The following is a 21,090-nucleotide window of genomic DNA, read 5'->3' on the forward strand; positions in this document are numbered from 1 at the left end:
GATCATTTTCATTTCTAATTGAGAGTAGATTTGGACACAGTCTTCCATAAGCAGTGGTAGGCTTACATGACACAAAGGAGAACAAGGACAGACACAGCTGGAAGCAGGCACATGCATGAAGATCTGTAGGAACGTGTGCTTCCCCTTGTATTTGCAACATAGTGAAAGCACTCGTGATTAGTTACCCAATGTCTGCGCATACACAGGGCTTAATTTAATTCAAATGCCTTCCAAGTTAGGGAAGGAAAAAGGGAGTAGTACAAGTTACGCAGAAGAAAGTTAATGACAGACATTCAGAAAGAATATATTCTTCCTGGAGTGATTTTCTTTCCTTTCTTCTCACCAGCAGTGGGATGTATTACAGGTAAGCAATGTTGACAGAGTGGTTAAGACCCAAACCATCGCTTTTCCCAAATTGAACAGCTACTTCCCTGCAGCTTCCTTTCATACCCCTTCCAAATGCAAAAACTAACACATGAAAATCTCAGCAGTAGTTACTACCTCATAATTGCATTTGAAATACTAAATCTTGAAAGACCATATATGATCCTATATAGAACTGTATGGTCACTTTCTTCACATCATGTTGACCTTTAAGGCACCAGTAAATCAGCTTTACTCTAATATAGCTCTCTGTAAGCTGGACCACTCAGGATCTAGGTAGAAGAGTATTTGGACCAAGATCCCTGAATTCCAGCAGGAGACCAGTGCCGGGGGAATGGATTTGTGCTTCCATTTTAAGGTAGATATGTAGGCTTTAACTTTGCAGACTCTTGCCGCTTCCTGTAGAAAGTTAAGGCTGTTGTCTGAGAAAGCCGCTAAAGCTGCAGCACCAGCTTAAACCACCCTGCTAACACAACTAATACAATTAACCAGCCACAAAAATATGAGCTGCAAATCTGATTGAGGTTTGGGGCTTTTGCCGGGCTATTTTTAATCCAGATCACTTCTCTGATCCGGTTCACTGCTCAGACACAGAACCATATCAGAGTAACATAGGCAGCAGTATGATTCAAGAATAAGCAGCAAGAGATGAGAACAGCCAGATGAAGTGCACGCATCTGCTATAGAAAGTGCTTGCCAAACTGTGGACTAATACACTTCTCATCTAACAAACCATCCCAATAGCTTCTCTGAAATTGCCTTAGATGGTGAACCACTGTCAAGCAGAAGAGCAAGTCACTGTGGTATTTTGCTTCTAGTGTTATTAGATCACAGCAGGCTATGGGAGATGTGCAGTCCAGATTGTATAGTGGCAACATGTTTTGGGAAGAATTTCTTTTTATTATTTCAGCATAAATTTTTGTTGTTTCAGGGTAACTTTACGCACATAAATATGTATTTTCATTGTAAATACAGGTTCTTGGCTTCCAGTGTTGGTTCCATGTTTTCTGCAAATTCTCCTAATCTTTAATAAAACTCAAGTTCTCTCTCTATTACACCTTTTCATTAGTTTGGCATTGATTTTTCTCTCTTTCTCATCCTGCATGTGATCAGTACTAAAACCCTCAACTATTTCTCAAAACATGGATTTCTCACCCTCCAGTAGATTTACGTCCTGCTCATTTCATTGATGTCTGGTGGCTCATGACCACATCTACTCCAGCACAGCCTAGAAGATAACAGGCACGTTTCCTCCTGGCAGGTAAGACACCATACAGTTCTCAGCTGCATCACATAAGCAGCCATTTATGTGCCACCAGCGGAATCCCACAGCTCTACCATCCACCTTTTCCTGTCAGCTAGGGTCCCTGCCACCAGCCCAATGCCCTCTTCAGTCTGACAGCTACGCCAGATGGGGGCGGACAGGGGGTTCCCAGAGCCAGGGAAACCCCGGGAAGAGCAGTGAGCCCTGCCAGGAGCTGGCAGCTCTCACGAGTGAGGCTGACGTGGCAAAGGGGGCCTTGTTGGAAGCAACCGCAAGAGATTTAAACGGCCCCAAGGAGCGCCAGTGACCAGGACGTGGTGCAGCAGTTTGTGGTACTCTGCTTGGTGGTCCCCAGCCCAGGGTAGGGCTCAGGGTCTCTGATGAAGTGGTTGGCACTTGCCTTAGAGCTAAAACCAGTGCCCCTACAGAGAAAGCCCCTCGGATGCGTCCACACAGACAGAACTGGTAGGGAGGGAAACTTCAGTACAGGTGGTGGGTTGCAGTGAGTGCAGAGTTCAGGATCCTGTGTGGAAGAAGCAGGACAAAAAGTACAATTACAACCCTAAACTTCAGGAGAGCTGAGTTTGGCCTCTTCTCTTTGACTGTCCACTTGGGAGAAGTATAGGAGCACTGTCAGGATATGCAGGGATGCAATGAGGAAGGCTAAGGCCCACTTGGAATTAAACCTGGCAAGGGCTGTCAAAGACAATAAGAAGGGCTTCTTCAAGTACATCAGCAGTAAAAGGGAGACTAGGGAAAATGTGGGCCCCCTGATGAATGAGGTGGGTGCCCTGGTGACAGAAAATGCAGAGAAGGCAGAATTACTGAATGCCTTCTTTGCTTCAGTCTTTACTCCTAAGGCTGGCCCTCAAGAACCCCAGACCCTGGAAGTAGGAGGGAGAGCCTGCAGTAAGGAAGACTCCCTCGACTGCAGAGGGTCGGGTTAGAGATCATTTAAGCAAACCTGACACCCTGCTGGAAAGCAGCTCTGTAGAGAGAGACCCTGGAGTTCTGGTGGACAAGCTGACCATGAGCCAGCAATGTGCCCTTGTGGGCAAGAAGGCAAATGGTCTCCTGGGATGCATTAAATAGAGCGTGGCCAGCAGGTCGAGGGAGGTCATCCTCCCCCTCTACTCTGCCCTGGTGAGGTTGCATCTGGAGTATCATGTCCAGTTCTGGGCCCCCAGCTCAAGAAGGACAGAGAACTACTGGAAAGAGTCCAGTGGAGAGCTACAAAGGTGATCAAGGGAATGGAGCACCTCTCTTATGAGGAAAGGCTGAGACCTGGGTCTGTTTAGCCTGGAGAAGAGAAGACTGAGAGGGGATCTTATCAACACTTATAAATATCTAAAGGGTGGGTGTCAAGAGGATGGGGTCAGGCTCTTCTCAGTGGTGCCTTGTGACAGGACAAGGGGCAACGGACACAAGCTGGAACACAGGAAGTTCCATCTGAACATATGGAAAAACTTCTTTACTTTGAGGGTGACAGAGCATTGGAACAGGCTGCCCAGAGAGGTTGCAGAGTCTCCTTCTCTGGAGATACTAAAAACCCACCTTATGTGTTCCTGTCCAGCCTGCTCAAGGAGACCTTGCTTTGACAGGGGATTGGACTAGATGATCTCTGAAGGTCCCTTCCAACCCTTACAATTCTGTGATTTAGCAGTCCAAGGGCCACGAGCCTGGAGGTTCTACAGTCCCTCTATCTTTCAGCAGTGTCTCTCTTTCCCCACACTCTCCCAGCAATACTAGTCTCAAGAGACAGCAGTTTGTCTCTGAGTGCCATAAACAGCTTGCACACATTTACCCCTCGCCTATATGACACTCGCTGATAAGCTACAATGCCAAGTGTGAGGAATAAGTCATCTAATCAAGGGCTAGGGTGGGGTTCTCCCAAATGGTTAGAAATACCTCAGTCACAGTCACATGGTTCCTGCACCAGCTCTTTGTAAAGTGATAGACTTAAATGGGTCTTGAGAGTTAGCAGAAAGAAGAGAGAAGTTCAGAACATAAACTGGCCAGGGAAAAGGAGTCTGAGAAACCATTCCCTTCTCCATCATTCAAGGGATAGAGCTTTGTGTCCATTTTTGTGAATAAGAAATGACCCAGGAATCGTAAGGATCTCTTGGAGAAAAGCCTGAAAACCCCCCAAACCTGGCTAAGTGGTCAGGGTGGTGGTGAAACAATGTTATGGTTTCCCACCAACTAAACCACACTTTAGCGTTTCAGTTTTGAATCATGCTTGCTTTTTGCTGCTTTCAGAATGACGGTGGAAACTTGACTGGCAGAAATGCAGATTCACAGCTGCTGTTGATTGTTGTAACTCCTTTGATGTCGGTAGTTGGAAGGGAGATGAATAGCAGCTGAGGAGCTGTTTAACTCTTTCACACGAAACAGTCCACTGCTCCACACCACTATGATCCAGGGAAGCCCTCTGATAGTTCTAGAGATGAGGACTTCAAAAAAGACACACTGCTGACTGACAAACTGTCAGATCTTGCAACATGCTGATCTTGTTCCAGGAGCTACACATCTGAATGCACTTAGGGTGGCAAGATGCGTCACTCCTGTGTTGCCTCAGTGTCCCACTCTGGTAGTTGCTCAGCATTTTGCAGAATTGTTAAACTTTTCACATTTCCACCAACTGAATAGAAATGAAAAGGGGTTTATTTCAAGAGGCTTAAAACTCTGAATTCTGAATTTCCACTAGGGGATGGTGCTCTACCATCTCACAGTTATTTCTAATGTGTATAATATTTGATAGCTGAAATGATAGTGGATTGGTCTTCCAGATGCAATAAGTAATCATTGTAACTAAGCTTTTCATTTCAAAGAAGTGCTTATGTTCTCGTTCCTCTGGCTCAAAACACCATTATACATAGGTTATGGAATCATAGAATGGTTTAGGTTGGAAGGAACCTTATACATCATCTAGTTCCAACCCCCCTGCCATGGGCAGGGACACCTCCCACTAGACCAGGTTGCTCAAAGCTCCATCCAACCTGGCCTTGAACACTTCCAGGGATGGGGCATCCACAACTTCCCTGCGCAGCCTGTTCCAGTGTCTCACCACCCTCATAGTGAACATTTTCTTCCCGATATCTGATCTAAATCTACCCTCTTCCAGTTTGAAGTCATTACACCTCATCCTAACACTACATGCCCTTGCAAAAGGGAAGCCCTGTCTTCTGCTGCTAGGACACTGGTTTCAGGACTCAAATATTCCCCCCCAGGAAGGGGTGTTCAGGGAAGAACCCCTCAGCACCATGCTGGTGCAGCAAGGCTTACGACACAGTGGTACTGGGATTTTTTCTAAATTTGAAAGGAAAATGCAAGTCTGACCACACAGTTTCCTTCCCAGAAGGCGGGCCTAGAGGTCCCCGGCTGGTGCTCAAGGGAGACGGGCTCTGTAAACAGCAAACAGAACCAACTGGGACCGGGTTCTTCAAGGGCGGCTGGAGACAGAGTTGGCAGGGAGATTTTTAGGAAAAACCTGCGGGCCCTTCCCTTCCCCCTCTGCCACCGAACCGCTCGCCACATCCTGCGGGCCGCCCGCCGCGCAGGCAGCTCTCCCGCGCCGCCCTCCGGGCAGGTGTACCGGGGCGGAGGGCAGGGGAGCCCAGCCGACCCCCTCGCTGTCCCGCTGGGGCCGGGACGGCCACGTCCCCCAGGGCCGTGCCCTGCCCGGGGACTCGGGGTCCGGGGGACCGTGCCCCCTTCGGCAGCACCCCCGTGGGCGCGGACGGGGCGGGGAGAAACCCGACCCCCGCCGCCCGGAGAAGGGAGAGGGGCCGCCGCTGCGCGGGAGGAGGCGGCGCGGCCGAGCGACTCCCCCCATCCGCGGAGGGGACGCCCCCACCCCGGGCTGCGAGGAGGCCGCCCGGCCCGGCTCGGCTCGGCCCGGCCCGCCGGTAGCAGAGGCGGTGCAGGGCGCCGGCTGCCGCCGTCCCGGGGCAGGGCGGGGGCGCGGCGCTGCCCTCTCGCCGAGCAGGGGGAGCGGAGCTAGGCGGGAAAGCCGGCGCCGGGCGCTCGTCTGCGTCTGGGCCGTCCGGAGCCATGAGGAGCGGCGGGAGGGCGAGGGGGTCTGCGGGCTGGGCCGCCCCGCTGCTCCTGCTGTGGCAGTGCCTGCCGACGGCGCGGCCCTACAACCTGGACACCCAGCACCCGCTGCTCTTCCGGGGGGACAACGGGACCCTCTTCGGGTACTCGGTTCTCCTGCACGAACACGGCGAGGAGAGATGGTGAGTCCCCGGCTGGGCCGCCCTCGCGGGGGCGCGTACCGTCCGTCGCGCCTTCTCCCGGCTCCGTCGGCCGCGGCCGCTCACGCTGCTGTCTCTGCCCCGCAGGCTGGTGGCGGGCGCCCCCCGGGCCAACTGGCCCGCCAACGTCTCGGTGGCCAACCCCGGGGCCATTTTCCGGTGCCGGATCGGGAGAAATCCTAGCGGGCAGTGTGACCAGCTCCAACTGGGTGAGTCGGCGGCGGGGCGCGGGCGGGGAGACTCCGGCGCTGGGCGGCGGAGGGGTCGGGGTGGGCGGCAGGGCTGGACCCGACGGCGGCGGGACGGGAGGGTCCGTGCCCCCCCTGCGCGCACCGCGGCTCTGCTGCCTTCAAGGCTGCGGGCCGTTTCTCCTGGGTCCTTGCCAGATTAAACTGGCGTTTGCCTCTCGCTGGAGGGCGAGATCAACGCTATTGACCAAGAGTGGTAACGGTGGCGCCTTTTTTTTTTTTTTTTTTTTCTCTCTAGACAGATAGAAATGCACCAAAACTTGATTTAGACTGAGACAGCTCCCGTTCCCACAGTTTTCTTTCGCACCTTTCAGCCCCCACAGTTCAAAAGCCTCCTGAGAGTTTTGGTCTGTCTCTCGTGCTTCTCAGCAGAAAGCTGGTTCAGCTTTCAGAGCAGGGGGCGAATGTAATTAGCTCAGAGGTGGGGGGGTGGAAGTACGTGCCTAAATCGTCTTTCCTTCTGCAAAGCTTTCCCCTTCGTAGAAGCCACCCTAGAGTAACTCTGAACCAGAGTCCTCTTGCAGATGGGTTCTCCCTACTTGCAGATTTGCTGAAAAATTGAGTTTCAGGGGAACAAAGCTATTTTTGACTGAATAAGTTTTTTCTAGCTTCTGCATTTGACCTAGCTCCTTTCTACCTCCCCAGTCCCCGTGCCTGGGAGATGTAACTGTTTGCACTTACCCAACTTCCAAGTGTTTGATACTTGTTAAAAAGGAGAAAACTTTGCAATGGGTTATGATGAATACGCATTAACTGCTTTGGGCTCTGTTCTTGTCCCCCTTGCATACAGTGCCATTCATTCTATCCTTAGGCTATGCATAGAAAGCTTCCTGAACTTTCTATCCTGTTGTGACCGAGACTATCCGATTCGTTAAAACTATGGACTTGCCGCCCAGTAAGGATAAGAAGCGCGGGAAAGGGTTTTCAAAATATTTGAAACCAGTGAAAATGATAGCGCACCATGAACTGATGGGCTTTCGGGGCAGAATGCAGCATTCTGTGGCAAAAATGTTGAAACAATTATTTCTCTATACATCTATGCATAACGCTTGGAATTGATGTGTTCTGTCATTTTTTCTCTGACAGATAGAAATAAGAGTTATTTTTTTTAACTGAGCTACAAAAACTTAGGATACTTAAGTGGTGCTTTACTTGTAGCCACATAAGGAAAAAACAAGCAGTTGCTCGGAGAAAGAACTGCAATTAAACTTATTCCAGCCCAAGAAGTTCCTTTTTTTTTTTTTTTTTTTTGAATAATTTCATTCCAATATTAGATCTATTGAAAAATGTTATATAGCAAAGAACTTTTTTCTCCAACTGCAGCTTTTTAAGTGGAGGCTTGCAAAAGTCGGGAGTCAACTAAAGTGGTGAAATAGCATATGCTAAGAAGCAATAAACCCTACTGCATTGGAGGTAAAAATAGACCTTCACTGTGTGGGGGAAGGAAGGGAGGGGAAGGGTAGAAAGTTTCAGGTTCTTTGAAAAATACATACATCTGCAGTACTTTTCAACTTACTCATTTTGCCAGTGGAGGAAAAAAGCTCTAACCAAGTAACTCAATGGGCTTTGATTCCTCAGTATCTTAGGGGATTCAAACGAAATGACGTAACAGGTGAATGAAAATGTTTATGTGATTCCAAAGGCTTAATTTAACACAGCTTCTGTTGCAGGGTTTAGAGGCCGCAGGTTACACAGTGATGTTTACTGTCTTGTCCCGCATTTTTAAAAGTAGTGGTACTACAAGAGATGTTTGCAAAATGTTTGTTTCCCTTAGTGCTAGTTTCCATAGTGCTTTACATCACTAGGGTACATCTACAGTATTTCTGAAGTTAAATAGATAGTGAAAAGAAGTGCTCTATTGTAAAACAGGTCAGTGAGGTCAATGAAGAAGCCAAAGGCGGCTGTGGTGCATGGGATGTAAATGAAGTAGGATAGTATCTGAGGTTTGTTAAGCCTCTGCCATCCTGTCAGGCAGTCACAGAAATACACAAGGGAACTCAGAATTGCAAAGCTGAACTTAATTATCTCTTGTCTAACTCATTCAGGCTGTCAGCAACTTTTGGACATAATGGTTTTATCAACGCTGTGTCTTTCAGTCAGTGACCTCCTCGTCGTTCTGCTTGGATTCTTGCCAGTGACAAGTTTGGGTTCTGATCTCATAGAATAGGGTAATTTCCTTTGTAGAACGTGCAGGGATATATTACATTGCTGGGACAGGCAAATTGAGAAATAGCTATTTCTATCTTTAATACTTGAATTCCTTTCAGTAAAAGAATCTTTGAGGTAATAAGTCTCTAATTATGAGTCATAGAAACGTAGAGCTGACAACAGGCAGTAGAACTGGGTTAGAACTCCAAATGTTGGGCCTCTGTAATAAATGGATATGAATAACTTAGAGACATAAATATGTTAAAACACTTTGTTGCTATTTTTCGAGAAAGTAGCCTTGAATTTGGCATAACTAATTAATGAAGGATTCATGCGCAATTAGGAAGACTGATCACACAAAACTGCTGTTGTATTTTTTATGTCACACATTCCTATCTGCTTCCTCAGTAGTGGAAGAGTTGCTGGGAGTAGTCCTGCACTGCAGTCATCTCAGCATCTGGAAATAACTCATCCAGGTATACCTTAGAGAATTTTAATGTTGTTCAGGGTGTTGCATGGGCCTGGACTGGTTTTAGAGTAGAGACATGAGGTGTGCTGCCATGAGACAGACTAGCAAATCTTTGTCTTCCTAGCGCCTCACAGACACTTTTAAATCTCTCTCTGATTGCTGAACAGAGGAGTAGTGTTTTAAGGGTTTCTTTTCTAGTTCTAGTACTTCTGTCAAGTGTTCTACACTGCTGATTTATTTGTCTTTGGAGTGTTTTTAAATGATGACATGTTAGGTGCAGAGGCTTGTAATCAAGCTCTAGGCACAAATACAAAATACAGTGCTTCAGGTTTATTATTTGGAGCGCTAAGTGTCCGTCTTCTACCAGTCTTCTGGTCTTTTGAATTAGTTCTTGCTCACGTCGGTTTGGGGTAGTCATAGATCATTGCAGAGGGACTCGCACGAAGTTCTTTAGTTGTTTTTGACCTATTACATTTTGTTCTTGCAAAACAGTAGAGAAATCCTTCAACAAAATTGCTCTCAGATTTGAAACAGGGTGATACATTGACTAAAAATAGAGGAAACAGTTTATAAAATTTTCCATCCAGTCTAAAAAAAAGAAAGTTTTAACTACGAGTGTACACAGTAAATTCAGTGCATATTGTTTAGCATAAGGCTGGAAAGCTCTCCCTGCAGTTTCAACTTTCCACCCTTCTTTTAAGTTGTTGCTACAATTAATCTAGGAACAAATTGCCCTCTAGCTCCCCCAGCTGAATCATTACAATGGAAAAATGAACAGTTAATAGTTTTCCCCAAAAGGCTGACCTGTATTTGTTCAACTTTGACTGCAGTTTGCCTTTGGTAGTTTGGCTTTTTGATCTCACTTGTGTTGCTCGTACCCTGACAGTGATCTCTTTTGAAATAGCCATATTATTCCAAGGAAGACAGGACCTTCTGGACACAGGTCTGCTATAGAGTTATGGAAACAGCTGGCACAACTGAAATATTTTGGGTAGAAGTGGTTTGAGGGACATAAGAGGGATAAGACCTATCAAATCTGTGAAAAGAGAAAAGATTGCCCTGGATGAATGAAAAAAAGTGTCTGATAGGGCCTTGACATGTAGGAGCAGGATATCGGAAGGCTTGTTGTCTTTGCAGTAGACTTCGTAGTTTTAATCAATTAGCAATAGGGCCAGGGGCATTCTGGAAGGATAAAAAGGATCGTGGGAGGCTGCTGGGCATGGGAAGCACTGGAGCAAGTTACATAAAGCTGGCTTCTCAGATGACATGGCAAACATCTGTATTAAAGTCCTTGAGGCCAAAGCTAGAAGTGGCTTTATAAGTTGTGACCTTATTAAGATGCAATTGTGCTGTTTCTGTGGATGCGTGCAGGGGGGATTATAGCGGAAGTGTATCTTCCAGCTGTGTAATGTACACAGGCTGGGCAATTACTTATCTCTCGGTGACTTTATGACAGCGCGTGCTCCTTTTCCCTGAGGCAACCAAGCTGCCATGTCCTCTTGAGTTTATGCAGTGCTGTTCTGTTGCTTGTGCAGAATATAGCATTTTCTCTTCTCATTCCATAAAGCTTTTATAATGTCATCCCCTGAGCAGGGGCTCATCACGGTGTCTGGGATATCAAGCTCACACTTCTCTCACTCACGAAGGCCTGTCATTTCCAAGGTGGGCGAGTACTTGCCAGTCAGAGAAAGAGGGGGGATGTAAGTTAGCAGGTCAGCAGAAGGCCAAAGTGTACCTGAATCAAGAGCTTATGCTGGAGCTAAGGAAAAGGGGAATACAATCCAACGAGCATGAAGGAATGGTGGTGCTTTTTCTTGGTACGGACCTCTGAAATAGGCACAGGAATGAAGCGCTGAGATGAGCAAAACTTCCTCTTGTCTTTCACGTCATCGTTATCTGGTCTTGTTTGACTTACTGATAGAAAGTCTCAGCCTCTTGAGATCTAAATTTACAACACGGGTCTTCTCCACTTCTTCCATTTCCGGGAAATCCACATACACTTTAAAGCAAGTCCCAGGTAAGTCATTGTCATAAGAGGATGGAAAGCATTGCTTGAAGGGGGTTACCAGAAGTGCCTTTTCTGATTTAAAAGGGGCTTAATTCTTACATGTGGGATCGTAATGGAATTTAGTTTTCTGAGGCAATTTCAGTCAAATTAACGTGCTCTATAACTCATGCAAATTGTGGAAATGTCTCTGTGAGGAAGTGAGGAGTTCCAAAATTGAAGTCCAAAACTAAATTCCAAACTTGTGTTTGAAAATGGTTTATATTCAGTACATGGAAGTTCATGTCACTGACATTAGCTAGGTGGGAGAATTCGGAAGCTTATTACTTGAACCTCAGTAACTGACAACCTGCAGAAAAATCAACTCTTTTTTAGTAGGTTTTTAAAGTAAGGTATTTTACTTCGTGCTTGTCTTGGAGTACAAGTCCACATATTGTTAATTACTGTTCCTCAGGTGACCTACAGGAATTATTAAACTACAGTAACATAAAATCACTTGGCCCAGAGACAACTGAATGCGATGTTACTGTGACTTCTAAGGTCGATTCCTGATTACTTGCATATTGCGTTCTATTTCCTTGATGTCTTGGGAAAGGCACATGGAGGAGGAAGTGGTAACGAAGAGATGAAGGAGGGTTAGATGCCTCTTGACACTGTGAAGGGTGTTGTTTTTGGAAGAAGGTGGAGTACAGTTGCAGTGCGCAGGGTGCGTCGTCCTCTGTGCAGTATGGTGAGGGGTTCCTGACTGCACTACTCTGGTCTTTCTATCGGAGCAGCAAGAAAAAGTGATGTTTGAAAAAAAAATGGAGAGGTAGTATGGAAGTAGAAGAACTTAAGGCTCCAAAAGTTTCTTCAGACAAATGTCAATTGCTAGGCCTGTAACAATACACTAGGGAATAATCTCTGAAATAAGGATGGTTGTTGGGTTTTATTCCTACAGTGCTTTTCCTTATGTTTTTTTCCTTACGTTTTCTTCCCGTGTGATAAAGATTTATCTTGATTCCATTAATCTGGTATTTTATCTCAAAACGTCCATGACATCCTAGGTATAAAATCATTTAAGTCAGTGTTGGTTGTGAGAATGTGTGTAGCAAAGCTCACAGTCATTCATCTTTCTCCAGGCTACTGAATAGACAAGGTGTATCCCTTTATTCTATTTCCATATTTAATCAAAATTGTGCAGTTGTATGTCCTGTAAAAGGAATTCAACAAATCCACTAAATTAGGACTGTATTTATTTAAACTCTCTAATGCATTGGACAGTAATAAATTTCAGTTCTGGTGTCAGCAGAATGTTTGGGGAGAGGGGGGTGTTGATTTATGTGTTTTCCTCTCAAACCACGTCCCTGTTTGCATGGGTACTCTGTGATCTGTACTGACACCCTCTTCTGGGTAACTGACTGTTTCAATAATTTGGTTAATGCTTAGTCATATGAAAAACTTCCAAATTAAAAGCTTGTTTTATATAACTTAGAATACTTTTAAATGTGTAGCTTCTCCTTACCATGGGTACTGCTACTGCTTTCCAGAAGGAAGCAAATACTTGCTAACTTGGCAATACTGTAGCCTTTTGGGGGAGTTAAAAGAAATTTCACTATGTTCTCCAAGGTTTTAAAAATTAACTCTTCTTAAGAAGAAAACCAAAGAGCTACTGCTAAATAATTGCAACAGTGCAAGGAGTACACAGGATATGCATACATAATGATCCGGCATCCCCAGTAGAGATTGCAGTTATGCACCCTTTATTTGATGGCTATTTGCAGTAGAGATAATTTAAAGGCCTACTACCAGTAGATACATAGTTTGAGAGATGCTTGCTTCAGACTAGAGCTTAGGTAGCACTCATGTGAATTATTTGTATTTCTTATGAACTTTTAGGCCGAAGAACACTTGAAAAACCAGCCCTTCATCAGATTGGTTGTAATGTTACTTTCTATCTTAATTTCAATAATGATGGAGAAGCCAATCCTCACCGCCAGCCTATCGTGTTCAGAACCAGTATGCTCCCTTCGGCTGCGTGCAGCCCTACCTTTGTTCAAGAAGAAAGTGAAAGGTCTAAGTGGCCTCTGTAAGACAAAGACAGAGGTCAGGTCTACCAAAGCTAAGTTACTGCAGTCTCCCTGTAGGGTTCCTGGATGCTCCTGTTACTCTCCATGTGGCCCTTCGGCTTGTCCCCCTGTTCAGAGCATTGGTCTTTGTGTCCTAGGCAACCCCAAAGGAGAGCGCTGTGGGAAGACTTGTTTGGAAGAGCGTGATAATCAGTGGCTGGGTGTCAGCTTATCAAGGCAGCCAAAAGAAAATGGATCTATTGTTGTATGTATTAACCGCTGGAGCTGCGTGTCTGTTTGTCAGACTGCCTTCACCTTTCTTACACTTCTGTGTCAAATGTCATGTTTGTTTTTTATCCATAGGCTTGTGGACATAGATGGAAAAACGTCTTTTACACGAAAAATGAGCACAAACTCCCATATGGTATATGTTTTGCTGTCTCTTCTGATTTTCGAACTGAACTGAGCAGATCAATACGCCCATGCTATATAGGTAAGGAGAATGCTTGGGTCTTTTGTAGGGAAGGTTAAGATACATAATTGCATGGTGTGGAGTTTGTCAAGAGCCTGCGTTGCTCTGAGCAGGCTTTCTGCAGCCAAAGGTGTGAAGACTGAGTGCAGATGACATGAGCCCAACTTATGATGTAGATTTGTTAACAAGAAGTTTATCACTTCAAGGAAAAGCTGTTCTCAACAGGCAAAAAAATTGTTTAAAAAGGGCATAAGAATACTTACTGGATCACTGAAAGATGTGTGCTTCTCAAAAATAGGCCAGTAGAGGACATCCATCCTTCCTTTACTCTCTCATTTGCTTCCTCTGCTCAGGAGAGTGCCTCACAGCAGAGCAGCAGTGATTGTTGCTGTTGGCTCCTTATCCTTTGATACACAGCTGCTGTGGTTCCTCGTTACAGCATGTGTCCCTCTTCCTTACTTGCCTCCTGACAAAGCCACTGCTGTGATGCGAGACCTTCAGTGGTCCTTCCTTTGAGGAAGTTTGAAGCTATCAAATAAGCCTTCCCTTCTATACCTCCCTCCCATCCAGGGTAACGATCTTGTGACCCTGTCCCTTGCCAATGCAAGGAAGAGCTGGCAATCTGGCCATTCTGTGCAGACCGACAGAGTAATGCCATCAAACTGTCCCACTGCTGACTTTGGAGACTGTTACAAGCACTGGTGAAATTATGCTTTTATCTTCAGTGACTTTTTAAGTGAACAAATCTATGGATGAGGTGAAGGGAACCCTGATGGGAAGCAGGTAGCAAAGAAAAGCAGGAAAACAGGGCTGGGAGAATTGGATGTAAAGACAACTGCTAAGGACAACAGATAAAATACGTCTAAGACAGCTGTAACAGAAGCCCTTCAGAGCAGTAGTGGAGCATCAGGGCAACACCTATCCAGATACAAAAGCCTGTTGGCCAGATTGTGCATGAATTATACAGAGTTGTAGAGAAGAGTTAAGTTTATCTAGCTGTGCAGCTCAAACTATTTGTGCTGTTTCATTCATGGAACAATTGAAAAAGAAAATTACAGCTTTTAAAGTCACAAGATTTCAAAGGAAGCTGTGATCAAGTGATACATAGTGCTTTGAGTTTGTTACAATACTGTATTGAAGCTAAAAGCTATACAGTGGAAACCAGTGTTTTTAGTTATATTACAGAACTGAAAACCCATGTTTTTTGTTTTTTTTTAATTTGTCTCAATTTCTGTTGAAGACCTGGTAACAAGTTCTGAAACTACATACTTCTCATCCTTTTTGATATTTCTTGCTTATTCCTAGATCATGTGCGAAAGTTTGGAGAAAACTATGGGTCATGCCAGGCTGGAATGTCTAGTTTTTACATTGAGGTGTGTATTAAAGATACCAAACCTCTCTCTCTCTCTCTCCGTGTATATATATGTATATATATATACACTTACATATACGTACACATTCGTATGTATACATACATACGTAAATGCAAACATTAACACTGTCTTTCTTTTTACAGGAGGGACAAATCCTACTTTTCCCATTTTTTTTAGTGGCGTCTTGATAAGACTTGCATAATAATTCCCAACTAACACTTTTATTTTTTTATTCCCAAAAACACTTTTACACCTGACTAAATGCAAAATTACTTTTTGTCTGGGGAAAAGAGCATGAATATAACAGAGTATGAGTAATCTGTTTGATGTAACATTAATACTAATAACATCTTGCTTTATGGAGTAATATTGATACATATTTATGTATTATTTAATCTCCGTTTCACCCTAAGATTATGATTTCCAAAAAACTCTTTTGAGAAGAGAATATCCTTTTTGTTACTCTATTTTAAGTTGTTCACAGCTCAAAGTTTTTAATAAACACATTTTTAGAAAGTCTGAAGAATGTTGTCTGTGATCTAGTGGCAATCCCCCGGTACGGAGTCAGGTGTATCTCCAGTAGCATTTCATTGAGTTCACAGGAGATCTAAAGAAAAGCATTTGACTTGTTTTGCTTATCTTCATGAATATTTAAATATGAATAACATGGCTTTGTTTTATTTTTCTTTCAGGACTTAATTATAATGGGAGCCCCTGGATCATTTTATTGGACTGGTTCTGTTTTTGTATACAATACAACTGCAAATACAATCGCTGCTTATGCAGATTCAAATAACCAAGTGAAATTTGGCAGTTATCTAGGTACTTTAAAATATTTAATACGTTACAAAAAAAGTCAAAGAATTAGCTAAATAGCTGATCTTGAAGCGAGTGCAGAGTGTTTATCAGTGCTTCTTTACTAATCCCAGAAGCAACGCTTCTAGATATGTGTTCTGAGTTTGTTAAATATTGTTTAATTATAAGGTTTCCTCTTTGTTTTACGTGGAAGCTTCTCAAACATTGGATTTCTGATTTTTATCATCTCTCCACTGAGTTTCTGTCATTTCTTGATTTAGAAGGTAGGGATATGCTTCTGGTTAGCAATGGTTTACTCTTCACTGTTAAGTCTGAAATGCTGCCAAGGACTTTCATAGCAAAAGACTTCACAAAAATATTTCACATATAACAGAAATATGAAAAGTTGATTACCATGAAAGTTACAAGGAAACAAGTCTTAATTGCATTGTCAATAAGGGGAAGTATGCTATGATCTTAAGAGACAGACTTGACTCCAATGGAGACCTTTTTTTTTTTTTTCTTTCTTTCTTTCTTTTATTCCAACCCTATCTTGGTCTGCAGAGGCAAACCTTATCTACAAATGTCTGCAAAGAAAGCCATGAAGCTCCTACATACGTACCTGTATCCGAATAGTTAGCTGGGTTTAGTGCTAGAATTTGTACGGGTTTGTGCTAGAAACATCAGCAGCTTCAGTTTTCTCAGTACACACTAAGAAAAGCTCATCTGTCCTTCTTGAGCTCCTAAGCAAGAATATTTTTGCCTGTGACCACTGGTTTTTGCATTTTCCCATTTACAGATCGGGTTCACGTGGATAAACATATCCTGTTTCTGATTTCACTCTTTTGACAGTAGGAAGCAGGCGTAGGTTATGAAATAACTGTTATGAAATACGAAGTGGCTAACACTTCAGAGCTCGGCACTGAGCCTTGCAAGGGCTGCACCTGGGCTCTGTGGGAAAAGTCAAGAGCAAACAAGATGCTGGGTGGTAAAAGGTGATCAGATACCCAGATCACTATGGTTAACTCATAATGTTTCTAACCTTTCATAGGACATAAAAAAACTTCATAAAATTCTTGCTCCAGCTTTCCAGTAGCAGAAAAAAAAATGTACTTGTCTGGGGAAAAACCTCATTCCAGATTTCTGCTCCTACAAGTATAAGAGTGAGAATTTCTGTAATGAATGAGTGAAGTCACTGATAGCCAAAGGCCAGATAACAGGCAAACAGGTGAAAGCTTGCAGAAGGAGTGTGCCGGGAAGGGTGCAGGGAAAGCCTTCCCGCACATGTGGTCTCTCTCCTAGTTCCCTCGCTGTCCAGGTCCTGAGATCAGCTGGTGTTTGCTTCACAAACGCTTCTCCAGTGACCTGGTGGAGCCATAACAGCCAGCACGCTGTCTTGGCAGAGCCGTGAGTCCTCTAAACTTGCGCTTTCTACAGGGAAGTGAAGAAAGGGACCACTGGCTACTGTGTCTCTACAGCAGCAGCTGTGATAAACCTTAAATTTTGCATTGTTCCATGCCACTTAAACCTGCACTTTGTTCCCTTATGATAATACATAACGTGGTTAAAAGAAAGTAAAGGTAGCTTCCTTCACCTCCCTCAGCTTCTGTTCTGTCCCATCTTTGGCATTGTTTAAGGCCAAAACCTATTTAGGGTTAATTTTGTTACCAAGACTTTTGTTTGAAGACTGAGTTTGCCTCCCCCTTAAATAATGAATAAAAATATCCTTACCAAGTGGTGGAAGTATATTGTGACCAGTATATTCGACATTATTATCTACTTAGACTGTCCTCCTGGCTGGGACTGACCTCTTTATTTATATTTTTCATTAAACTGTCAAAGAGTAATAATTAATAAATAAGAGTTTGCAGGAAGAATGTGCAAAAGTATCGTTGCATTTTCTAAGAGTTGAAAAAAACAAAGCTGTTTAAGTACCACACAATTAAAGGAAAGAAGTTAGATGCTGGTAATACGTAATGTTTGGTAGTATTTACTTGATTACTTCAGAGTATCTTGAAGATTAATATCTAACTTCTTTTAAATGAAATAGATAAGTAAATCAGTCTTTCAAATCAGCTAAGACTGATCAAGGAGTAACTGTAGGCAGTTTAGAAACTGCCTTAAAGAAATCCCAAGGTAATAGTTAGTTTGGTTTAGGAATCTGAGAATGGCAAGTGACATATCAGAAAACTGAAAGTCTGTAGTAATGGCAGAGGAAAGAATTCTGAGATCGAAAATAAAGTTTCATTTGACTGTGCCTTTAAATGTAAAGGGTTGATTATGTAATACCCCCCCAACCCTCCCCTAAACATTTTAATACCACAGTAAACACGAGGGCTGTCTGATTTCTATACTTCCTTTTAGTGTGTTTGGCTTTTGGGGTTTCTTTTGTTGGGTTTTAAAAAATACAAAGACCAAGTTCATTAGAATTACTAATGTTTATACTTCAGCAAAACCGAAATAACTAGAAAATAAAGGTCAGAGGAGGTAAATTAAGGTTCACCCACTTAAGCTTAATTTTTTGTCGAATAAGTAAAAACTAGATGTTGACCTGTTGGTCTTTAAATGATAAATTGCCTTGTGCACCTCTTTTAGCTTAAAATCTGAAAAGAAAAAGCTGGCTTAATGAGAACTTGAATTGTAGACATTATATTCACAGATGAAAGATATAAGGCTCGTTTTCATCTGATCCAAGATGATTTTTCCATTTTCTCTGTATGCTGTGAAAATCAACAGTTGTTCAGTAAATGCAAGAGTAGCAGAAGATGGTAACTGTCTTCCCTGTTTCAACTTCGCCATAATGTATTTTGGAAAGAGTAAGGATGACTTGTGTAGCTACAGATTAAGGTGTTGGCCTTCGGTTTGCAGTCCTCTGGCTGGTCGTCAGCACCAAAATATGGTCCTGTTTGTTAAGAGCTGTCTCCACATACAGAAATACTTTGTTACATAGATTCATTTACAAGAGCTGATGCAAGGCTTTCTTATTTCATAATCAAGCTTTTGCTCCAATTTGTTCCTGACATTTCCGTCTATGTATATCCACAATGTTCTATGTGTCTGTGTATGTTTATGTACACATGCATATAAGTAGCTCTACTTTTCATTTTTCTGCAGTCCAGTTACAGCAATACTCAAAGAGTAACAATTGAATTGAGCATTTCCACATTGCACTATATGGACATTTGGTTGTTTTTATTTGTATTACAATATGGACTCACGGAACAATTGTAGAATATGCATTAGCAGAAGGTGTTTGCAATTTATTTTATTGGCTGTTAAAGTATGGCAGATAATTGAGATCCTGGGAAGAAATGAGTGTTTCTGACACTTGTTTCTGCTTGTTGGAACTTACTATTTGTGTTGACCTTTTGCTTATATTTCAGAAATTTTCTTTTCTGTTTTCATTGCTAACTTGCATGAGGTCTGTATGTCAGACTCACAATAATTTGTGGTGTTGACAGCTTTTATACGTCATGTTCCCATTTTTTTTTCTTTATATAGCATTTCCAATATTGAATAATGCATTTCTAATTTACAGGATACTCTGTTGGAGCTGGACATTTTCTGACATCAACCAGTATAGAAGTAGTTGGAGGGGCACCCCAACAGGAGCAGACTGGTAAAGTAAGACATTGTCTGTACTATTGGTTTGAAGAATATATCCTCACATACCGACTCATGATTTTCAAATTTAGATTAACATATTAAAGACAAATATCAGATATGTATGATTTCTCTTGGGGAGAAAAGTCGAAGAAGGAATGAGGGGAGATAGTCTAGATAACATTGCTCTGAGCTATGATGTTAAAGAAAGATACAGGTAGGTATACCAAATAGCTGTACCTTGTGATATTGTGTGTTGCTTTACTGATTCTCTAGCACATGATGTAGAGAAAGCATGGGAAAGTATCTCAGATTACTGTTTGCTGAACTCCACTTATATTTTATTTTCGTTTTAGGCATACATTTTTAGCATTGAGAAGCAACTAAATATTCTATTTGAACTACGGGGTAAAAAGGTAAATCTTTCATACTACTCTTCAGCATCTTAAAACTTCTAGCATTTCTTGATCAAAATTCAAAGATAATGTGATTTCTTGTTTGCACACAGCTTGGTTCTTACTTTGGAGCTGCAGTTTGTGCTGTGGACCTGAATTCAGATGGTCTCTCAGACTTGCTCGTCGGTGCTCCAATGCAAAGTACCATCAGAGAAGAAGGAAGAGTTTATGTCTATATCAATTCAGGTTCTGTAAGTATTTTCTCTTAAAAACACATGGTACGCAGTCATTCTGGTATAACAAGCTAAGAAGGAAGAGATTTCCTCTCTCTTTATCGTACGTTATTTCAGGATATAGGAAAAACAGCTGTAGAACTGCGATGACAGTCCCAGCAGGACTGTAGCACAACTGCACAGGCTAGCTGTATAAACTCAGGCTATTGTTAGAACTGAGGACAGACTGGTTTTGCTTCATAGTAACTTGAGGTGGTGCCAACCTGCCTCTGCAGCCTCTTTGCAAGCTCTCCTCCATTACCCTGCTTACCACTCAACTGGCGTATGAAGAGCAACTTATTTAGCACTTCAGAAACAAACAAGGAGTGAAAAATTTGTGTTCAGTTAGTGGTACAAGTCAGGAAAGAGACTGGTAGTCCACAGTTTGGCAAGTAACTAACTAGATGGATCAGGCATTAGAATTAGCTTCCTTTTATTCTTTTTAAGGATCAGAAATGAAAGTATAAGGGCTATTTTTTGTGTGATTTTGAATTTGGCTTTGTAAATTTTATTTTTGCATCTTATTTCCCTTCCTCCCTCTCCACACTAATACATATTTATTCTCTTATGCTTGCAATTAGCATTTTCTTAACGTGTTTTGCTCACAGAGAACTAAGTCACTCTGGGATGCCTACCTACCTAAGGCACACACAATCCCTCTGAAGCAGCTGCTGTTTACTGTTTAGCGAACACAGTTTTTGCAGAGCAATATGCCCTTGTTTTCTGATACAAGCTTGCTGCTGTTTACAGGTGTTTGCTACAGGAACACATTGCTGTTCTCTTTCTTAAAGAACAGCTTTCTTATTCTTTATTATTCTTATATTTAATACAGTTAAATAATTTTTATAATGCTTTATAATGCTGCGCCAAGGAGTTCAGTAGGATTATAATATTGGTGTCCAAGGCAGTTCTAATGTTTTGAGTAATATTCCAGGTCACCTCAAGACACTCTATTAATGTCCCATTGACTCTGTTTTCCTTCAGGAAGCAAAGATGGTAGAACTGAACATAGAGCTCAGCGGGAGTGACTCGTATGCAGCCAGGTTTGGAGAGTCCATAGCCAATCTAGGAGACATTGATAATGATGGTTTTGAAGGTAAGTATATAAAGAAAATCCGTTGGGTTTAATTCTCTCTGAGCAGTGAACTGTCACGATAAACAGGAGGATTATGGAAGTCTGAAAAGACTTTAAATTAGTGACCTGGCCTTTCTTTTCTAGGCCACTGATGTGAAATATAGCAGTTTCACAGTCATTGATGTGTAATACCAAGAGATTAGGTTCTGTCGCTTTAATAAAGAGTGTGAGCATAAGCACGATAACATAGTCTGTAATTTTTGGGTGCTGGACCTCAAATGGA

The 21,090-nt window shown here is 42.9% G+C and overlaps 1 protein-coding gene across 1 annotated transcript in view; it reads left to right on the forward strand.

Moving 5' to 3' along the window:
- Nucleotides 1-5,701: 5,701 nt before the first annotated feature.
- ITGA4 (integrin subunit alpha 4) overlaps nt 5,702-21,090 on the forward strand; it is a 39,713-nt gene continuing 24,324 nt past the window's right edge. Inside the window, exons 1-10 of the mRNA XM_074145040.1 lie at nt 5,702-5,886; nt 5,992-6,113; nt 12,981-13,087; nt 13,186-13,315; nt 14,600-14,667; nt 15,360-15,489; nt 19,001-19,086; nt 19,422-19,481; nt 19,574-19,711; nt 20,717-20,828. Of these exons, the coding sequence (XP_074001141.1) occupies nt 5,702-5,886; nt 5,992-6,113; nt 12,981-13,087; nt 13,186-13,315; nt 14,600-14,667; nt 15,360-15,489; nt 19,001-19,086; nt 19,422-19,481; nt 19,574-19,711; nt 20,717-20,828 (1,138 nt within the window). The remainder of the gene's footprint in view (nt 5,887-5,991; nt 6,114-12,980; nt 13,088-13,185; nt 13,316-14,599; nt 14,668-15,359; nt 15,490-19,000; nt 19,087-19,421; nt 19,482-19,573; nt 19,712-20,716; nt 20,829-21,090) is intronic.

This window comes from Numenius arquata, chromosome 3, assembly GCF_964106895.1.
Source record: "Numenius arquata chromosome 3, bNumArq3.hap1.1, whole genome shotgun sequence".
In the NCBI taxonomy this organism is placed as follows: Eukaryota; Metazoa; Chordata; class Aves; order Charadriiformes; family Scolopacidae; genus Numenius; species Numenius arquata.